At 43.0% G+C, this 20692-nt stretch overlaps 2 protein-coding genes across 12 annotated transcripts in view; one reads left to right on the forward strand and one right to left on the reverse strand.

The window, feature by feature from the left end:
* The window catches only part of NBEA (neurobeachin), a 456358-nt gene that overhangs the window by 130280 nt on the left and 305386 nt on the right, over positions 1-20692 (reverse strand). For all 11 annotated transcript variants that reach the window (XM_064716099.1, XM_064716185.1, XM_064716109.1 and 8 more), the window contains one exon: positions 16962-17098. In XM_064716099.1, the coding sequence (XP_064572169.1) occupies positions 16962-17098 (137 nt within the window). The remainder of the gene's footprint in view (positions 1-16961; positions 17099-20692) is intronic.
* On the forward strand, positions 12133-15174 carry MAB21L1 (mab-21 like 1). Its single transcript, XM_064716200.1, has 2 exons — positions 12133-12793; positions 12872-15174. Exon 2 carries the CDS (start codon positions 13221-13223, stop codon positions 14298-14300), a length of 1080 nt encoding a protein of 359 aa, XP_064572270.1. The 5' UTR covers positions 12133-12793; positions 12872-13220; the 3' UTR covers positions 14301-15174.

A 20692-nucleotide genomic window follows, 5' to 3' on the forward strand; every position in this document is an offset into this window, starting at 1 on the left:
AAAAAAAAAATCAGCATGTAACAGATGTTCTCAGAATCTTTGTATATGAAGGAAGTTCAGAACAAAGTATAAAGACCAAAACCAAATTCTGCTTATTTAAAACAAGCATAACTGCTTAACATAACATAACTGCTACTTTATGATACATTTGTTCTCAGCAAACCAGTCAGTCTCCAAATTGTGTGTTTCAACACATATATTATATACAGGTAGTTACACATGATATACAAACAGCACTTTTACCTTCTGAGGGTTATTATCTTGGGTACATAACACTGCAATCCACATAAATTTAGGAAAAAGAAAAGCAACCATCATTATACCTTCTGACACTTTTACCTTCATGGTTATCAAGATTAAAATTAGGTGGAAACTAGCTTGTTTCCTTTCCCAGTGATCCAAAATCCTATTGATTTTGAAAACTGATACCAAGACTATAAACTTCACTAGTGGGACAGGTTACAGCACAGGTAAACCTCAAATCTGCCAGTGACCACACCTTCTTGCCTAACGTGATAGCTAAGGTGTGTTATCTTACACTATTCGCTCCTCACAACTAGAGGAGAACTTCTCACCCCCAGTGTTGTTAATGTTGTCTTAAGGCACCCCAGGTTTTTTCACAAGACAGATTAAAACAATTCATTCTCAATAACACTATTTTTTTCTACTCATGAAGCCAGTAAGAAGAATGTGAACTGTATTTTCTAGTCAGTTGTTTTCCCACCTAACAAAATGCTTTTTATTAAATGTATGCCAAAATATGTATTTATCCCTTCCCCCATTCCTACAAGTAGTATTTCAGCTTTTAACCCTTTTTTGAAAGAAAGAAAGAAAATTTTGTTGAAGTACTGAAAAAAAAAACCAAAAAAGCAAAAGTCTTTCAAATCTGGATGCAAAGTTGTGGGTGAAAATGGAAGAAACTGATATAACTGAAGACAAATATAACTAAAGACTATTATTACTGAACACTGATGCTAAGATACTTATAAAAACATCCAGCCTCCTTGGATAGCTGTGAATCGGGTAGATGAAGTGACAAACCTTGTAGCTTCTGTGCACATCATTCATCTGTGATTTCAGAGGCATGTTAGCATCTTGGAAAAAAGATTTTTAGAATCATCCTGGCAAAAAAAATGTATGAATACTTCTTTTATAGTAGATGAGTCCCACTAATATCAGTGGATTTACTTGCCTGAGAGCCTGGTAAGTCAAGATAAATTAGGGGGAGAATGATAGATCTAAGGTTAAATAAAGGTTGACACCCAGGCTTCAGTAATGGATTTTTGTTGTTGTTGCTTCATGATACCTGCAAAGCTACAAGGTATTTTCTTCTAACTTTTAAATCCATCTCCCCACAAAATATCCCCACCTACCAAAACTCAGATTGCATAATAAAATCTACTTTGCTAAATGTATGAAGGGAACCTAACCTTAATTTACGGGGTTTAGAGAAACTCCAAGCCATTTAACAGCAGTACATCTAAATGGGTTACTGCAAGTCTGGAAAGAGTAAATGACTAAACAGGAGCCATAAAAAAGCCAATATCCCTAAAGTTACAGATCCCATTTATAATTTCAATCTGACTCTATATTTTTTACCAGATGTAGCCAGCCAATATCATTGTAATTAGTCTGTGGTACACTGAATAGCAAATTTTCTCTGATGGACTCAATACCACATGCTCCCATACATGTCCAAAGTAGAGGGCACAATATACCATTTTACAGAACTCTCAGGAATCAGACAGGAGCAGAATAAATCACTCTGTGAACAAGCTGTGTACCAGGCTTCATTAGTTATAATTACCCCCAAAATATGCTCAGCAGAATGCACACGTGTCATCTGGGAGTGACACACAATAGAGTGGGCAACTTATAAACTCCTCCAAGCACAGAAAGAGTCCATAAAACAACTGGCTTGTGCATTTGGATTCATGTGATAACACCTCCTATTGCATAAGCCACCAGATGACACAGATGGGGCAAATCCAAACAAGGAACATTTCTTTTGTATAGGCATTGGACTTCATTTGATGCCTATTCAACCAGCAAGCTGAGAAAGCTGAGAATGAATCACTAGATCTTTGTCTTTTTCATTTCCCAGACTGTGCTACACTTGCTAAAAAAAATAAAATGTATAGTTTTAAATACTTTGAACATAATGACTTACAGAAAAGAAACACAGTGCAACAAAACAAGACAGAATGCTAAATTTAACATACTTAGACAAAAACAAACACTTGACTCCAAAGTTCAAGACAAAATATTTCTAATATAATATTAACCACCATCTCCCTTTCACACATCATATTACCAGAAGAGGTAAGTGCTGACTGAAGGTCTTTGAGAACACCCATATCAACAATCAAATCCATTATTTTCTAGAGAAAGTAATATTAATTAATATTATGTTCATTAATCAGATTACCTTTCCTTTAGCGACTACCACTGAACCAAACACATTGTAATTATTGCAACATTGATCTCAACTTTCTCTGTAAATTTGTACATTTTTTTCTTCCTCCCATACTTTCTGCAAATCATATTAAGTTTTTGGCTGGGATATTCCTCCTATTCTCTTTCCATCCATATAGCATAATGCTCCTGGTCATCTCATTAAAAGTCTTTCCACATCTTTTCTGTAGTTTTCTATTATTGCCCACTGCTGTGGAGATGTGTTCCTGAAAATACTGGTGTACTTGTTTACTGCAATAAAAATAGGCTCTAGCTCAACGGGAAACTGATATTCATATGGAGTTCACTGCACAGACAGATTTAATGGCAAATATAATATTCTAGTTAAACATGGTCATATATGCCAGCATTTTAATATAAACATGGAAATATATACTGCTTGGATGTTACATGTGTAGGATAGTGCATGTGTACACGTACTGACATGACTGTGCCTATGCCTATTCACTTTTGTATTCAAGTGTATAAACACATGGAAATAGACTCACAGAAAAACATGGACAGATGTATGTGCACACACTCAAAAAGTACCCTGCATCTTTGGGTGGCATATTCAGCGCTTGTACTGTGTTACATTTCTGGCTTGCTGTAAAGAACTATGCAAAATCTCCACATCTGTTAGCTACTTTCAAGACAACTCAGGAAGCAACTCCAAACCTCTGACTGTAGAATATATTTAAATTAGCAATATTAACCACGTGACACTGAGTTCTGTGAAACCACTCCTACCCACAAAATAGATACCCAGTTATTTTTACTGAGTGGAATCTAGCTGAAGTTCACAGACTTAGAGTGGTAACATGAACTGCCACAGAGAGAGCTGAGTATATCCGCAATACCTAAGGTCAATTAAGGTCTATTACAAATAGCATCCATTAACCTGTGATCTGTCAGATCTGTGCATCAGTAACACTGTGTGGATGTAAGCAAGGACAGAATTTGTCCCACTTGGCCCCATTTCTGTGTAGTGCAACCGAGAGGTCAGCTTCAGCATTCATGCATTCAATGCCAGCAAACTCCATAGAGTGCTCACAGGCACAGAGGCAGCAATTTCCTATTTTTAAAAGATCAGAGAAGCAAAAACGATTTGTGAATATGAGTGCTATGGTATTATTTGAAGTCACTGCCTTCTTATCATTTTTTCCCCTTTTTAAAGAAACAGATATTGAAACTATCCCAGCTAATAATTTCATTCTGACACTTGAGTTTAAAAGGTTAAGTTACTATCTGAAGAAAGGTAATCTGACTGCCTTTCATAGCAGCCTGCAAGCTCTGCAATCTGCATAGAGAGGGGCATTTGTCATCATTAGCTGAGCAGTGACAGCTGGCACCTAGGGTGTCCCAGATTTAAGAAGTGGCAAAGGCACTCTTTTGCCTTAAGTTGCCATCAAGTATAGCATGTTTCATAAGGAGCAATATTTTCTTATTATTATAGAGCATGAAATAACAGCACTGAATGCATCTGTATTTTTTTCATCACGGAGAACTGGCTGATATACAATTAGCAGTTGCCTTTAGACAGCAAGACACCAGGTTTATTCTGTGAGCAAATATCCAATTCATGTCACTTGAAAATAACTACAATTGGCTTAAAATAAGGGCAGTATATTTTTTTCAGAGATATTTCAGACTGATTGATTTGTAGATTTTATTCATGGACATGACAGATAGTGAACAAAACACAGTTTTTAACTACAGGTATAGTACTGTCACTCCAAGCTGGGAGTGCCTAATTGCTTAAAACAGACAGGTTATTGGATATAAGGAAAAAAATAATCCTACACTGGCATACAAGCTAATGCAGTATATTAATGCTCTGAAAGAATACCTGATGGAGCACTATTTTAATAGCAGCTTTAGAAACTTAAAGTATATTCTCATAGCATATTTAATAACTAAATTTGATTAAATATTTTTTTTCAAAACAGTTCCACAAAATTTTGCAAATGTATTCATATTTAAGTGAGTATTTAATAAATGGAATGGGTTAGAAGTCCATGAAAAAAGTTTTTTTTCATACCACCATCAATAATTCAATCTATGAAAGGTTGAATAAATGGTTTATAAACATTAAGAGATCCTGACTTGGTTGTTTCCACAAAAACAGAATACAAAGTTAAAAATTAATATACCTTGACATGAAACAAACAAACTCTAGCAAAACAACCAATGCAAACGAAATAAAATTTAAAAAACAAAGATGAAAAAAACCTCATTTCTCCACAGTCTCTCAAGTTTGGAAACATAATCCATAATGCTAGATGTTGCATTATTATGTAAAATAGTTTTTCACAAATAAAACTAATTTTTGTGTTAATGTAAAATCTATGCAAATACATGCAGTCATTTATCAGGGAAGCTGACAAGCATTCCATATTGGAGAGGGAAAATGAAACTGCCTCAAGAATAGAGGCAATTAATTATTTCTGTATTTTCTCTTCCTCTGTCTTGAGGCACAGAAGTTATCCATCCAGTTAAAACAGCAAATGAAATAAAGAGATTTTTTTTTTATTTAAACACATATGGCTTTTGCCTGCAATACTGATCACCACAAGGTCTACAGATGCCCGTGGCTAAATTGTACACTGGCAGATGCACACAAGGGAAAACTGTGTTAATGCAGCGTGGTGAACAAAACAAATGAAGAACTGAATTTTGGGGGGTGGGGATAGAGAGGACTTTTTTACCATGTTGAGATACAGTTTGCCTACAAAGGGTGGATTAGGTTAGCCATAGATTTAGCCTAAAAAGTTTCTTTTTATCCCCTATGTCAAAAATCTGAATATACATACAGAAGAAAACATTAATGTAGATGCTTGCAGTTTTCTAATGTACAGATTATAAATAATGGGCTTGCAAGATAAATGGTTATATTATTTCATCTTTACAATTAAGGACTAATAATACATAATGAATGTAATCACAGAATATAATGAGAAAACTGTTGTCCAACATACTTGCTGTCATTTTTTACCTCTTTAAAGAAGCAATGTCTTGAAGTGTAGGTGAAAATGGCAAGCATTACGGCACGGTCTAGCACATGCCATATACTCATCTGTGCTTCAGAGGGCTAGTAAGAATTCTGCACTTATTAATTGTTCCTTTTGATAAAGTTATTTAAAAAAAAAAAAGTGAAAATTGAACCCAGTTTATTCCTGGAAATAATTTTCAGAGGAAAACAAGAAACAGAATTGGTAAAATATTTACTGAAAATAAGATAGAACCATGTTGATCACAGTAATTTCTCCCTCAGTAGGCCTGTACAGACTGCATTACCCCATTAAAATCAGTATTGATCTTAAAAAAAAAAAAGTAAAAACCCCATAATTTTTCCCCTGAAAGTTTCCCTTAATTTTACAAAATAATTATTTTGTATCAAGTAAACCAGTAAATAAATAAGATTCATAAACGTGAAGTCATAAAGGTATCTTCTTTGCCTCATCTAAAACTAAGAAGTCTTAAGAGACAGCACTGTCACTACTCTAACAGCTATACTGTAAATTTTTATCTTCTTTTCAACAGCACTAATATATTATAAACGATAACTTTATAAAAGGCAAAATCTATTTCAACTATCAAGAAAAATTGATAGTAATATTCCTTTCAGATAAACAGATATTTCTACTCTCTTTCAGTAGTTTGATTGGGTACTTATGAAACTACAAGACTACATGTTATTTCTATAGCCTTTCTCATTTCAAGGACATCAGCACTATGCCACAAAGGATCTACTTCTTTATATTCTGTCCTAGAGCTAGCCTAAAACTGGCAGGGAAAAGTAGGAAGGACAGTAGGTGATATAGGTTAAATTTTCAAATTCAAGTAAGAAGGCAACTGGAGTGATTTGCTGCCCTTAATAGGAGGCTCACATTTCCCCTAGATAAAATATTGTGTTCTACAATGACAATGTTCCACCAGTAAAAAAAAAAAAAGTTCAGAGTGGTGGTGGGAATATATTTTAAAGGCCAAAAGATCTAAGTATCATATTTTTCCTGAGAAGATCTCACCTCTTCTTCCTTAAATAATAAGCTGGTTGACATGTTTCTATTACAGTTATAGTTAGGATATTTTTAGGAACAATAAGTATTCTTAGTGAGTAGGTTGCTTTTATTTAAGACTGCTAAAATACTCATTAGCTTTAGGGAGTTTAGAAATAGTCCTGAATATGTGAAAGTAGATGAAAAAACAGATATTCTGAAAGCATAATCATTCATCTGTTTCTCTGAATAACCTCACCCTCCTCAGAAGGGCTTTAGAGTGTACTGGAGGTGGGGGGGGGGCATTTTTGTGAGATTATGTTGTTAAAATATGGACAAACCAGCAATGTCCTTTCTCAAGAAGACATTTTAACACAATGGCTAAAGCACAATGAAATTAATAGGGAAGTGCTGCTTGACAGAAGTGTAGATATTTGAGCCAAAAATATATTTCCTCACCAACACATGCATTTGGTGCATTAGATATTTTAGAGGCTCACTGTATCTCATCCTCTTCAAATGTTAACCTCCAAGTGTTCTGGCCCTGATCCTGCCCATGATGTCACTGGTGCTTTTAGGCTCACAGAGAAGTGCATGGGCAGTTATTTGCAGGATCAGGGCCTTCATAAGGTTCAACGAAACGTATTAATCACTTACAACCAACTCACTCAACTCCTCCCTTCACTGCTATTTGGAAAGAAAATATTGGAGAGCTATACACTACATTAAAACTACAAATCTGCATTGAAATATGTTAGGTATGTCCATCCATAGCTAAATCAAGATGAAATGAGTTACACAGGTAATTTACCATGCTTGTGTAATTGCAAAGAGAGAGGGCAAATTTCATTTTGAGTTGGAGGGACATAAGATGCCCAAAGTGTTGGCAGCATGAAAATTAGTAATAAATACATAACATGATCAAATGTATACAAAAAAATGGTGCTTACTTATAACTTCCTATTGGCCAGTGTTCAAACGTGTTAAGCAATGTGTTCTGCTAATTTCAGTATCTTCAGCAGCTACTGATGGGATGATGTAGTTTAGTTTGATAAGTCAGTATGAAACCAGCTTACAGAAAAACACCAGCCACAAAAGTAAGCATGTTGAAGACATACCACCCTCCCATTTTGACTGGGCTAATAAGATGCTGAGTTGGCCCTAAGACATAGCATATTGTGTGATGCCATAATTTATATAATGATGTATTTCAAATGCTCCCATACTTCAATTTCAACTCACATTTTCTAACACTCTAGTCCTCTCTGGTATTCCAGGGCTAAAGTTACTGAGGGGAAAGATTAGTTTAGACATGAAGTCTTCAGAAGCTGCTCATCCAACACATACAGCTTTATCTTCAAGGGCAATGTTCAATATTTTCAGCCACTTAATCATATACAGCAATAGGAAGTAAATGAGAGTTCTGCAGTGTTGGATGGCCCACTACAAATGCAGTAGATTAAAAAGCACTAATCCCCACTGATTCCACACTCCTCTAGCAGTTCAGCAAAAAAAGAACATTCTCCAAGCTAGAGATCTTAAAAAAAACCAAACAAACCCAATGTTGGACTACTCTAATAAAATGCTGTACTATAAGGAATGTCTGGATTTGGAGAAGCTGACGGATAAGTGAACCAAATGAATAATTCAATGCATTTTTTTTCCTGCTTACATGTTTCTTCAGTTCCAGCCAAAATCACAGTTGTGCAAGCTCCGTGTTTACTTTTGAGACACAACATTTTAGAGAAAACAAATCAATTACTGCTTTTTCCCTTAACAGATTGCAGATTAGAGGAATTTAAAGCATTAACAGTTCATCTGTACGACCTAGGATGACCAAGTCCAACAGTAATGCAAATTCTCTTGATGTTTTTTTAATTTTTAATAGAAAGTAAATACATACACATTAAGTTTAACACTAATGAATGCCAATTGTGTACTGTAAAAGGGACTATGTCATAATTTCTAAAAAAAAATTTAAAATTTTGCAGAGAACTGTTTACAACAGAGGAAAAATGCTTGTGTACCAAAGATGCAGAACTTGATACCCACAGGTCTTAGCAATTAAGTGTATAAATTTATTAAAATTGAAAGATTGCAAATGTTATAGTAACTTACATTTGAACTTTTCGTTTGTTTCTAAATTTGAAAGTGGAGGCAAAAAGTAAACTACAAAATAAGAATACAGAAAATTGAAGGTACCGTCAACTTCTATCACACACACAAAAAAGATGCTGCCTATTTTATAAAATGTGACACATACAGCAAACCCAGCACAAATATCTGTCTTTAGTTTTCTTACTTGAAAAAAAAAAAAGTGAATTTATTGTTGCTGGCAGGATGATATGGATGAAATAACCAGGAAGAACTGAGGGGGGGAAGGGGAGAAAGAGAAGCCAAGAAATCAGATACATTCAATGAGCCTTCAAACTTACTTCAGCAGTAGGGATAAATAATTTAATCAACTCAGCTTCATTCTTTTTCTTCCTACCTCCCTAGTGCAATTGGCAGATATTAAAAAATAAAACTTTAAAATTCATGAGCAGTTGTGTGTGGAAGAACTATCACTATATAATAAGAAATATAAAGTGATATCCATGCCCTTTGTGTAGATATGCATCTGCAAGTGCTTTTTAACTCACACTTTTCACCATACGAAAAGGAAATTATTGGTTAAATTGATATGCATGGCAACTTTTTTTTTTTTTTTATTTTCTAAATTGCAATTTGGGGATGTGGGCAAATACAGATTTTCAACAACATTTGGCTTTTTGGCTAACATGAGTACTATAGGCAATGTGGTTTGAAAGATTTGATATAACTAGCAGAGTTCAACAAATATTGTTATAGTACCCCCTAATTAAGGGAAATATTTGGAAAACAGCAGTTTGGTAAAAGTCACCAATATCATAAGGCACCGTTATCAGGACATATGATCAATCATCATTTTAATGAGGTGACTTTAATCCCGATTTTCCAAAACAACTTAATACTCCATAAACTCAGTAGAAATAAAATTCATTGCTGAAAAAGTGTTCCTTTTGTAGTTTACCAAGGACGCATTAATAACTACAGAGAAAAATTAACTCAAGTGACCAAAGCTTTGAAAAATATCTATATTTTTATATCATATATAGTCATATAGATAATAATTTTCGACGTCTAAAACAGACTGACTTCTTGTCATGGTAAACGATAGGGTCACTTCACCAATCACATTTCAGTGGTGTCTGTGATGCCTAAACATACAAATTTTTAAACTATTAAATGTTTGATGTGTGAAACGAAATGATGGAGTGGAGTTAATAGTGATCTTCAGTGTTAAACGTCACCTAATCAAGACTAAATCTAATATTTCTCATAGCAATCGAGATACAATGAATACGTAAAACCTTGCATCACTTGGTATCATAGCTTAATCTTAGCACTACACGTTGAAAACACTGATTTAGTATCTAAGAGGTAATTTTTGCTTAAATTAATTTTGCCACGTCATGAATGTTATGACTTCTGACAGCTTAAAGGTACGACCTTTCCACTTTTGCCTTTGGCAGCTGGAATTGCGAAGCTAAAAGCCAGGAGGCAAAAATAAGCAAAACCTGGCCCGGAACATCCCCACCGCTGACGTGCGGCTCTGAGGCTCCTGCATCCCTGGGAGGTTGAGGGGTGCCCGCACCGCAGGAAAGGGCTGTTCCCTCGGCGGAAAGGGAAGAAGGGACAACCTTTTGTCCGCCTGCTGTAACTTTCGGTTTTACCCGGCGCTGCTCTGTGACCCTGTGGGAAAGGGGCTCTTTGACATTTCCATCCCAGACAAGCCGCCCCCGACACGGCAGCGCCGGCGGTGTCGAGCCGGACGGCCCCGGGAGCAGCGGCCGCCGCCCGGGGCGGGAACCGGGGCCGGACTGGGGCCGCCGCGGGCCTTCCCCCGCACCAGCCGGTCCCCGGGACCCGCCTGCCAGAGTTGGTCCCGACTTGAGCACTTTTTCTGCCTGTGCACAGCCCAGCCGTGCCCTGCTGCGGCCAAGGCCGCCCCGGGTCTGAGGGCACGGCATCGCCCCCGGGCCCGAGGGGCGGGCTGGGTCGTGCCGGGCCCCATCCTGGGGCAGCGGGGCGGGATGTGCCGGGCCCGAGAGGTGCCTCCCCTTCCCCGCCCGCCGCCAGGGCCGGTGGCGGTGCCGCCGAGCCGGCTCTGCGTGCGCCGGCCCCCGCGGAAGGGGGAAGAGGGAAAAGGGCAGAGGGAAGAGAGCCGACCTTCGCCCCCGCCGCAGAGTAGGTTGCCCGCGCAGCCGGGGGCAGCCGCCGGTAGGAGCGGCGGGGAGGCGCCCGCCCGTGCCCTCGGAGCCAGCCCGAACGCCTGGAAGCGCCTGCTCCGGGAAGGCTGGGGCGGCCGGCCTCCGAGCCCGCAGCGCCGCGGCCGCGCACGCCACCGCCCCGCGGGGGAGGAGAGAGGGAGGGAGGGAAGGGAGGGAGGGAGGCGGCAGCCCCGGGCCGGCGCGGGGACGGCGGCAGCGCTCCTCGGCACCGGCTCGGCAGGCACCGGCACCGGGAGCTCTGCGCCGCCGCCGCCGCCGGTCCCAGCGCGGCCGGGGGGAGGCACGCGTGTCCCGGCCGGGAAACTGAGCGGAGGAGGGAGAAAGCCCGGGAGGAAACTGCCTCCTCTCCGCCCCAAAGAGCCAGAAAGTGATCTCCCTTCTCCCGGCTGCGGCCGAGAAGAGGTAAGCTGCTTCGGGACCACCGGTCACCTGCAGTTTTTCAGCGACAGCACCAGTCCTGCTCAACTCATGAGCAGGAAAGGATTCCGGTCGGCTTCCTCCTCGGGAGCGGCACAGGAACACCCATATAACCGCTAGACCGAGGGAGCTAAGCACACGGTCACAAATTCTCCGCTATGTGCAATAAAGTTGGTCGCATTCGTACGCTGAATAAATGTCGTGAAATGTTCTTTGTGGTATGACTTCTCCTCAGCGACTGATGACAGTTACTTTAGGAAAAGGTAATGGGTCAGTAGTTTAAAGATTCCAAGCGATCAAAAGCTTTGGTGTTTTTTTTTTTCCATTCATATATATATATATATATATATATATATAAATGTAGGGCTCTCTTGAAGTGAAGCTCAGTAAATGCTGTGAAGCAGAAGAGCTTACCACTCCAGCTTATTTGCAAATAAATGTCCCGATTACCAACACCTAAAGTACCGAAGGCGAAATTTGCTAATTACACATCACACAGGCGAAACCCCAAACTGTCAGACAAGCAAGCCAGCATGTTTGCAGTCGCTAGCGTGCCTCCCGTGTGCACATTTACTAAGCGCAGCTTGCTAGCACAGCTCGCTGTACGATAAATCCTCCAGGTTTGAAATTAATAGGTACTTATAGTGCGTCTCGAAAAGCAGCCGAACATCCACTCCTCACAAAATATCGGAGAGCAATACAGAGTATAAAAACGACGCTAAGAATTGGCAAAGGAGATTTACCGTCTGTATCTGCTACTTGATTTTTGGAAGGAACGTGAAAAAGACCTGACAGATATGTTTAGCGATTGATTCTCCCTTCATAAGGTACAAATACAAAAAGCAAGGCAGAGACGATGCCGAAATGCATTAAACCTCAAAATCGATTAGAGCCCGTCAGAAGATCCTTTAAAACAATACAAATCGTGGACTTCTGAGCAATATTTTATTCCAAAGAACACTAAATTTGCCGTGAATCCGCTGCCTTGTTCACTGGCCTGTTCACGAGAGAAAAAAAAATCCAAACCTACTTCTCGCTTGCAGTTACAGACAACTATCGGGAAGAAAAGGACAGCGTGATGTGACGCCGAGTGGGGGTTAATGAATTTACGCCTGTGCTCCTGCCGGAGCGAGCCTGGTCTGTAGCTCCCTAGTTGATGGATACCCATTAATACACCTGCATTCACGTCCCGACCATGAGGAGGCACGCAGGGATTCAGTACGGAGCGGCACAGTTTTGCCAAGTCCTCTCGAAACGTCAATACCCTTCAAGTTACACCCAAAGGAGAGCGATTTCTCTTGATTTCCGTGTGTACAGAGGACCGGGGCGGCTTTCTAGCCGGTAACCTTCTATATGTGCCTGCGTGAGCGTGTGTGGTGTGGCTGTGTATACATATCTATCTCCTAGAGAGGGATTAATTAGCCGGGTTCGAGCTGAAAGAGGCTGCAGTGACGAGCCCAGTGGCGATTGGCCGCCCGCCTGCCTGGCCCTGCCTTTATAATTTCCACACGAGTGCATCTGGGCTCTTATACAAACCAACAGCCAGCTTCTTCTGACATACACACACGGCACTTTTTTCCATCATCTGATTAACCGCCCTGCATACACACGGTGATTACTACGGGAAAACATAAATAAATACGAAGAGGTTTTATTATTTTGACTACTGGAACCCTCGCTGTGTCTCAGTGCAACTTTTGTTTTTTCTTGCTGCTGGGAAAGGTGCTGCTCTCGATGCTTTCCTCTCACTCACGGACCCTTTAAAAAAGGGGAAGGAAAAATATCGCCCCCTCCAGTCCCCCGCCCGCTCCCCCTCCCTTCACCCCCCCGCCACACACACTTCAAGACGGCTGATCTAAAAAAGCAGGAAGAGAGCATCTGAGGAGCAGCAGCCCCGGCGCATTTTGAAAAACATTTGTTACATTTCAGAGTGCCGCAGCCTGTTTCTCCTCTGAAGTTGGCTCCAGCCATAGCAGCCGCATTGGATCCCACAGCCTATTGCGAGACTCCGGTATACAACCCGGATCTCTGCCCCAACATGATCGCGGCCCAGGCCAAGCTGGTGTATCATTTGAATAAATACTACAATGAGAAATGCCAAGCCAGGAAAGCTGCAATCGCCAAAACGATCCGAGAAGTCTGCAAAGTGGTGTCGGACGTGCTGAAGGAGGTGGAGGTGCAGGAGCCTCGCTTCATCAGTTCCTTGAACGAGATGGACAATCGCTACGAGGGGCTGGAAGTCATCTCCCCCACGGAGTTTGAAGTCGTGCTGTATCTGAACCAAATGGGGGTTTTCAACTTCGTGGATGACGGCTCCTTGCCGGGCTGCGCTGTGTTAAAGTTAAGCGACGGGCGCAAGAGGAGCATGTCCCTCTGGGTGGAGTTCATCACGGCGTCTGGCTACCTCTCCGCTCGCAAAATCCGGTCCAGATTCCAGACTCTGGTGGCTCAAGCCGTGGATAAGTGCAGTTACAGAGACGTGGTAAAGATGGTGGCGGACACCAGCGAGGTGAAGCTGAGGATCAGGGATCGGTACGTCGTGCAGATCACTCCAGCGTTCAAGTGCACGGGGATCTGGCCGCGGAGTGCTGCGCACTGGCCGCTTCCCCACATCCCCTGGCCGGGACCCAACCGGGTGGCGGAGGTCAAGGCGGAAGGCTTCAACCTCTTGTCCAAGGAGTGCCACTCTCTGGCCGGCAAGCAGAGCTCGGCCGAGAGCGATGCCTGGGTGCTGCAGTTCGCGGAAGCTGAGAACAGACTGCAGATGGGCGGCTGCAGGAAGAAATGCCTCTCCATCCTCAAAACCTTACGGGACCGTCACCTGGAGCTGCCGGGCCAGCCCCTGAATAATTATCACATGAAGACTCTGGTTTCCTACGAATGCGAAAAGCATCCCCGCGAGTCGGACTGGGACGAGTCGTGCCTGGGGGACCGGCTCAACGGGATTTTACTGCAGCTCATCTCGTGCCTCCAGTGCAGGAGGTGCCCGCACTATTTCTTGCCCAACTTAGACCTCTTTCAGGGCAAACCTCACTCGGCCCTGGAAAACGCGGCCAAACAAACGTGGCGACTGGCTAGGGAAATACTTACCAACCCTAAAAGTTTGGAGAAACTTTAGAGGGTAACTATAAAACCGGCCTGACCGATAAATCTGCTAATTTCCCGATGAAGTTTAAGATGCCTGTTTGAAAAGTCATATATTTCCACTTGACAATGCAAATAATATTCTCTTTTAAAAAGGAATATAGCTTAAGCTCTTCACAAAGAAAAGCAAATGAGAACAGCAAGCATCGTTCCTCTTCGTCACAGTTTTGCAGTTCCCCGTGGGGGAAAAACAAAAAGAAAGAAAGAAAAAAAAAAAAAAAAGAAGAAAGAAAAAAAATGAAAGTGTGTTACCTGGAAATGAAAATTGGCCGTAATTTGATTGTGACCATTCTGCCTAAAAACGGTACCAACGGATTATAACAAAACCCGGTATTTTTATGTAAACCTTCTGTGAGTAAAAGCTATTTGGATATGCCACCTGAACAAACCCTAATGTACCTTTTAATTTGTATCAAATATTGTGATCTCACATTGTGTTTGAAATTGTGGATGTTGGTGTTTTGTGATTTGGTGAACAGAAGTTAAATTGCCATTTTGGATACTTCAAGGACATTTTCTGCTAAAAAGAAGATACCATTTAAAAAGGTAGATTTTATCACGGTACTTTTGTTAATTGTCTTTTGAAGTGTCTGAACTTAACAAGTTTACATTTTTCGTTTCATATATATTGCTTGTTCTATTTCTAACATTCCATAAATATACTTGAAATGTTATTTAAATATATTCAAAAGAAATTTGGATTCTGCTTATATAATAACGCTTGAATATTGGAATTATATATTTGAAAATGCACTTGAAATACACTGGATAATTACTTTTTGTGATTTAGATTTTAATTTCTGTTGCTGATTTATTTAATTACAAGCTAATAAATGAAGTAAAATGCATATGGGTAAGCGTTTCAATATCGGATCAAGTTTTTCACTTGAAAAACAAGAGGCAGCTATGTTTTGCGGTTTTTTCCTTTCTGTGGATAGTTGCTTAAGTGCTGTAAAGCAGAAAACTTAAGGGCAGAGCCCTGACTTGGCATTTGGAATAGTTTTGTAGAATAGGGAAATATTGGTTGTACAAGCATATTGGAATTTAGCTCCAGATCACCATCAGCAGCTGTCAGACACCAGCGTACTTATTAATACAGTTACACTTTTTCAGCCGTCAGGAAAAAAGTCTGTTTTGAAGGGTTTATTATACGGTGCTGTTGTGTTTCTGCTGGCTTTTGAACAAAGCCGAGGAAACACAAGGTATCTGTGAAGCAGTGTTTTTTGCAAGCAGTGATCCTGATACAACTAGCAATTTGGTGCAGGTACTAATAAAGCAGAAAATAAAATTTATAGGTGAGAGCCAGCACCAATAAAGTGAACAACAATATTACTTCTGACCTACAAATCGGTTACGAATGTGATAAGATTGCCAGCTCCACTCCCAGACATCAAGCCCCTCAGCTCCCAGGGCAGTCAGAGGGAATAACATGTGTGTGCTTACAAAACTGCACGCAATCCAAAGCCGCCCGTCTGTACCGCACTGCCTGGTCCCTCTCAGGGTGCATTTCTTTAAAATGGCTTTTAAACCAAAACGCAAATTAACAACGCGGATTTTGACTAGGATCCTAACAGTCAACAAGTGCTGAAAGAGGCCGATCTCCTGTGTGACACCCACTAGCAGCTATTTCCAGTGGGTGCACTTAAGCGAAACTGTTATACCCAGAGATTCTGACAGAAACTTTTTACCCTGGCACTGCGAAGAAAGTTCCGAGTTTGACAAATTATTCACCCAAGAGAAATCACTTCATTGCAAACATATTCAGACGAGGAGTTTTCTTGCAAACTATTTATAATATTTCTGCATTTAAAAACCCCAACCCCAAGGTCTTTGTAAAAGTACCTCTCCTATTTCCTCTCTTCCAACATTTCCAACAATAGCAAAGGAATAAAGCAAGAGCGATAAGAATAAAAATACATGCAGACGAGAGGAGCGCCCTGTCGGACACGTCCCTTCTGTCTGCCCCTCCTGCCCCGCGTGGCATCCCCCGCGCCGCTCCCGCGGGGACAAAGCCACGCACCCCTCCCCGCTCGGTGCGGCTCCGCTGGAGGTTTTCATGAAGGGAGGGGGAAGTGGGGCGGCGCTGGGGAATTAGTAGTAGTAAATGACTTCAGAAAACAGAGCTTTCCAAGGAACCAACTCCTCGGTACATGTCTGTTCCCCCCTCCCCCATTTTCTTTTCTCACCCAGAAAACAAGCATTAACTTTCATTTCAGCAGTTACAAAGTGTTTACAAAATGCGCCGTATTTTCTTACGTAGAAACTAACGTTTTTGAAATAACGGGATTCTCCGAGAACCTCGGAAGGCTTAAAACCCTCCGCTGTGTCTCGGGAAGGCTGCGGGCTAGGACTGCTGCTCCCTCCAGGGATTTCAGAGCAATTGGCTTAACTACTAAATCTGACCACGTTCATACAAAGCCACCGCGAGAAAGGCCGCTGGAAAACGCGTACGCTGCCGTAATAGAGGATTTAACATCATTAATACATTGCGCTTTTTTTTTTTTTTTTTTTTTTAATGCAGCGAAAGGCGGCAGACAGGAGCGGAGTTTGGAATGAGGGGGCGGCCCCGGCGCACGTGTGCCGGGATCAGGGACGGGAACCGGGACCGCGCCGCCCGCCCGCACGCCGCACTCACCTTGGGGTCGATCTTCTTGAAGGCCGAGTCATCCTCATCCACCTCGAAGTAGATCTCTGTGGTGGTGATGGAGAGCGTCCCCTTGGCCACCACCACGGGGGCGATGAGCTGTGCCGGCGTGCTGAGCACCACGGGGCCTGCAAGGCAAGGGCAGCGGCGTCAGGTTGGAGGGGCCCGGCCGGCCCATCCCGGTGGCCCTTCCCTCCGCCGAGCCAGCGCCCGGCGAGCCCCCTCGTAAACCCAGTTTGTAAATGCCGTGTTCGTTCCCCTCCTGCCCGCGGCCAGCGCTTTGAACTCCGCGGCCGGGCCACAGGCGAGTTTGTGAGCTCGGGGGTTGCGAGATAAATCACAGCAGCGAAATTCAGAGGGGTTAGGGTGAAAAATAGCTGCCCCTTAGAAGAAGGTCCCCTCTCTTTTCATGCCCTTTTGCTCCTCGTTAACGCTATCACTGTTCGTGTGCGATAGCGGCGGCTCGTTCCACCCCGCCTGGATCCGGCAGCCCGGGGTCCCCGCGGCGGCCGGGCCGGGCCGAGGGCGCAGCGCAGGGCAGCCCGCAGCCCCTGCCCGCCGCACTGACCCTGCGAGCCCTGGGGACATTATTTTTGAGTCTGGATCCAGACCTCAACTCGTACAAGTAACGCCAAATACCAGGGGGTTTGTTTAGTTGTTTGGGTTTTGGTTTTTTTCCCATTTTTTTTTCTTTTTTTTTGGTCACCTATTTCAATATCCCATGCACATAAAGGCTGGCATCGTTAAATACATTTACGGCACGATAATTTTTGTTTCAACTCGCTGCCGCTTATCCTTTTAAAATTACTACAACAATACTTCGCTCAAATATATTCCTTAACGAGACGCTTTCACTGGCATTGAAAAGATGGGATGGGGAAAACCTATTGTAAGAGGCAGCCTTCTCCACACAAATTGTTAGATTTTAACTCAGGAAAACAAAAATCAAAACAACCCTTCTTTAATCCAAAAGACAAGAGGATCGCTTTTTCACCATCTTATCTTCAATATCAATGTCATCTTCTGTTAAAGCTGACAGTGGCCGTGCTTAGGAAGCTCACTTGCTTCGAAGAAAATATTATGTATTAAATATTCTTCTAGATTAAACCACGAAAGCCTGTTGGATAATTTGTATATACATACATAAACACACAGAGCCACATACGTGTACAAACACGCATCTGACACCTAAATAATAAAACTCCAGTACTGAGAAGCTGGGTACGCCACCTGACTGACGCGCCTTTTACAAACTGGCCAACTGACCACCTCAGGAGGTACCAAACAGGGTTTGGCTGTTACACGCAGCTAAAAATGTCCCTTGCAATAAGGGCACCCCTGCTCAGAGGGCAGAGAGCCGTGAGCCTCCCGCTGCCTTTCCGGCCGCTCGCCCCTCCAGCAGCGCCGTGCGGGCGCTGGGGCGGCCGAGCCGGGGCCGGGGCTGCGGCTGCACGGGGGCCAGCGCCTGGGATGCGCCCTCTCCTCCTCCCCCAGCGCTGCCCGCACACTGCTCTACCAGCTCTCGCAGGCAGCACTTCAAATTACTCACTTAGCCCAAATTACTCCTGTATCGGCGCATCTAACTGTCATGTTGTTAATGCTTTACTTTACTGTAACACCCAATTTGAGCCCTTATTGCTCAATATTTTGTCATTTACGCTGCAAAATAAATAAAGAGGAAGGCAGGGATTGCTGTGCGTACAGGGGGAAGCTGAAACGCACAGTTTCAGTGACAGCTTTCAGCAGCCCAGCGTGGCGGACGGGATAATATTGATACAAACTCTATTTTCTTTCATTTTATTGTTTTCCATCTCTTAATAAACCGAGGTAGCCTCTTGACCCCAGTCAGCTGATCGGAATCACATGCGCCGGGCTTGCCTTGCTGCTCTCCCAGTCTCGCCTCCATCTTCTCTCTCTCCCTTGGCGGTGGGAAAGGAGCCGATCCGAGCCGGGGAAGCCCGGCTGGAGGCTCCAAAGGGCAGGGTGATCGATCCGAAACGCCGCTTTAAAGCCTCATCAATCTTCATCTAGGTTGCTCAAGTAATTACGCCCGATTCTCTTGTACGATTACAAGTGGATTTGGGTTTCTATTCCCCAGGCCCCCTTTCTTTGTGTTTACAGAAGGGGGGTTTGTGCAGCCGGCGGTTCCCTGCCCTGCAGAAGCACTTGCCCTCTCAAGCAGAGCGCCCTAGCCCTCCGCTGTCCCTTCTCAGGCACACTTGGCCCGGCGCAGGGTGATGGGCTCCCGGGCCTTTGTGCCGGGAGAAAAGCGCCTTGGAAAGACGCGTCCTGGAAACGACCCGATATTCTATCACTTTAAGGAGGCGTTTGTGGGCTTTGCTGAATCCCAGAAGGAAGAACATCAATTTAATCCAATTACCTCTTTTTCCCTGGTGTTGTGTGGCTAAAATAAAAATAAAGCCACTGCTATTTAATGGCCAAAAGGCCAAACCCTATAATCTGCCATTCAGGAGGAGACAATGGTGCGCCCCGTTTCGCGGGTGATGTGCCCTGGCGGACGGGAGCAGGGGGCAGAGCTGCAAAAGCAGGGGTGAATGTGGAGGGAAAGCGAACAGTCACTTCTTAGCCCGTTCCTGAAGGCAGGGGAAATCGGGGATTTCTGGCTTTCTATTCCTCCCGAGAAAAGGCTCCGAGTTCCCTCCCAGACTGGTACCTTGGCATCTGCCCTGCATTCTACTCAAATGACACCCTAGATTTGTTGCAAGGTAAACATGTCAGAGATATCACAATGCGACAAGGAATAAGCATTATCGTACTTTCCAGATGAGAAAAGATTTGCCTGTGTTTTTTGGTTTTTTTTTTTTTTTTTTTTTTTTGGGGGGGGGGGGTGGGAGCGAAAACAGGAACAAAAAAATCCCCACAAAAACAAACGAACAAAGAAAAATAAAAAAAACCCCATAGAGCAAAATAAATAGCAGTCACATTAAGGAACTTCAGGAAAGGTGATGTTCAAACTAAGTTTAAAAATATCTTTACCGACTTTTTTTTTTTTCTTAAAGCACAAAATTTAAAAAAAAATCGGTATTAGCAGTGTTTCATTTTTACACTTGTCCTTTGGAAATCTCCAATTACAACTTGCAATTCCATAGCATGTTTAAGGAGCACTGAGTCTTTTTGTTGTAGCCTTCAGGGAGCAAGCCAGCCACTGAGAGAATACGAAATTAATCCACTACAGCTATAGAGAGAGAGGATTATGTTTTAATCCCCTTTGGGACAGTCTCTGGATTTTAAGGATCCGATATTAAAATGTTTACATAGAGCATAATCAAAATAGCGCAGATTTTCCATATGGCACCGAGCTATCGGGAAGCTCCGGATCTCCTTCCCGAGCCCAATTGATAATCTAATGAAACAAAAGCTGAGCACACCTGAGCCAAGAGCCGCGGGACGGGCTCATTCGCATTCGGGAAGGATAACGAGCTTGGGCTCCAGCCTCCGCCCGGCCCCTCGGCGGTGCCTAGCTGCGCTTTTCCAGGGGATGTAAATATTCATTTCCAGCGCGGCTGCGGCCCCGGAGAAGGCCAGGCCGCTCTGCCCGGGAAGCGGCACCGGGGATGCTGCCGCAGGGACCGCGGGCGGCACCGAGGGCGCTCCCCTCCCGCTCCGGGAAAAAGCCAACCTGTGGCTGCCTCGCCTCACCCAACAAGCTGGAGTTTGTGGAGGGGACCCGTGTTTAGGGCGCTTGTCGCCTCTTGGGACTC

Source organism: Zonotrichia leucophrys, chromosome 1 (assembly GCF_028769735.1).
Source record: "Zonotrichia leucophrys gambelii isolate GWCS_2022_RI chromosome 1, RI_Zleu_2.0, whole genome shotgun sequence".
Classification (NCBI taxonomy): Eukaryota; Metazoa; Chordata; class Aves; order Passeriformes; family Passerellidae; genus Zonotrichia; species Zonotrichia leucophrys.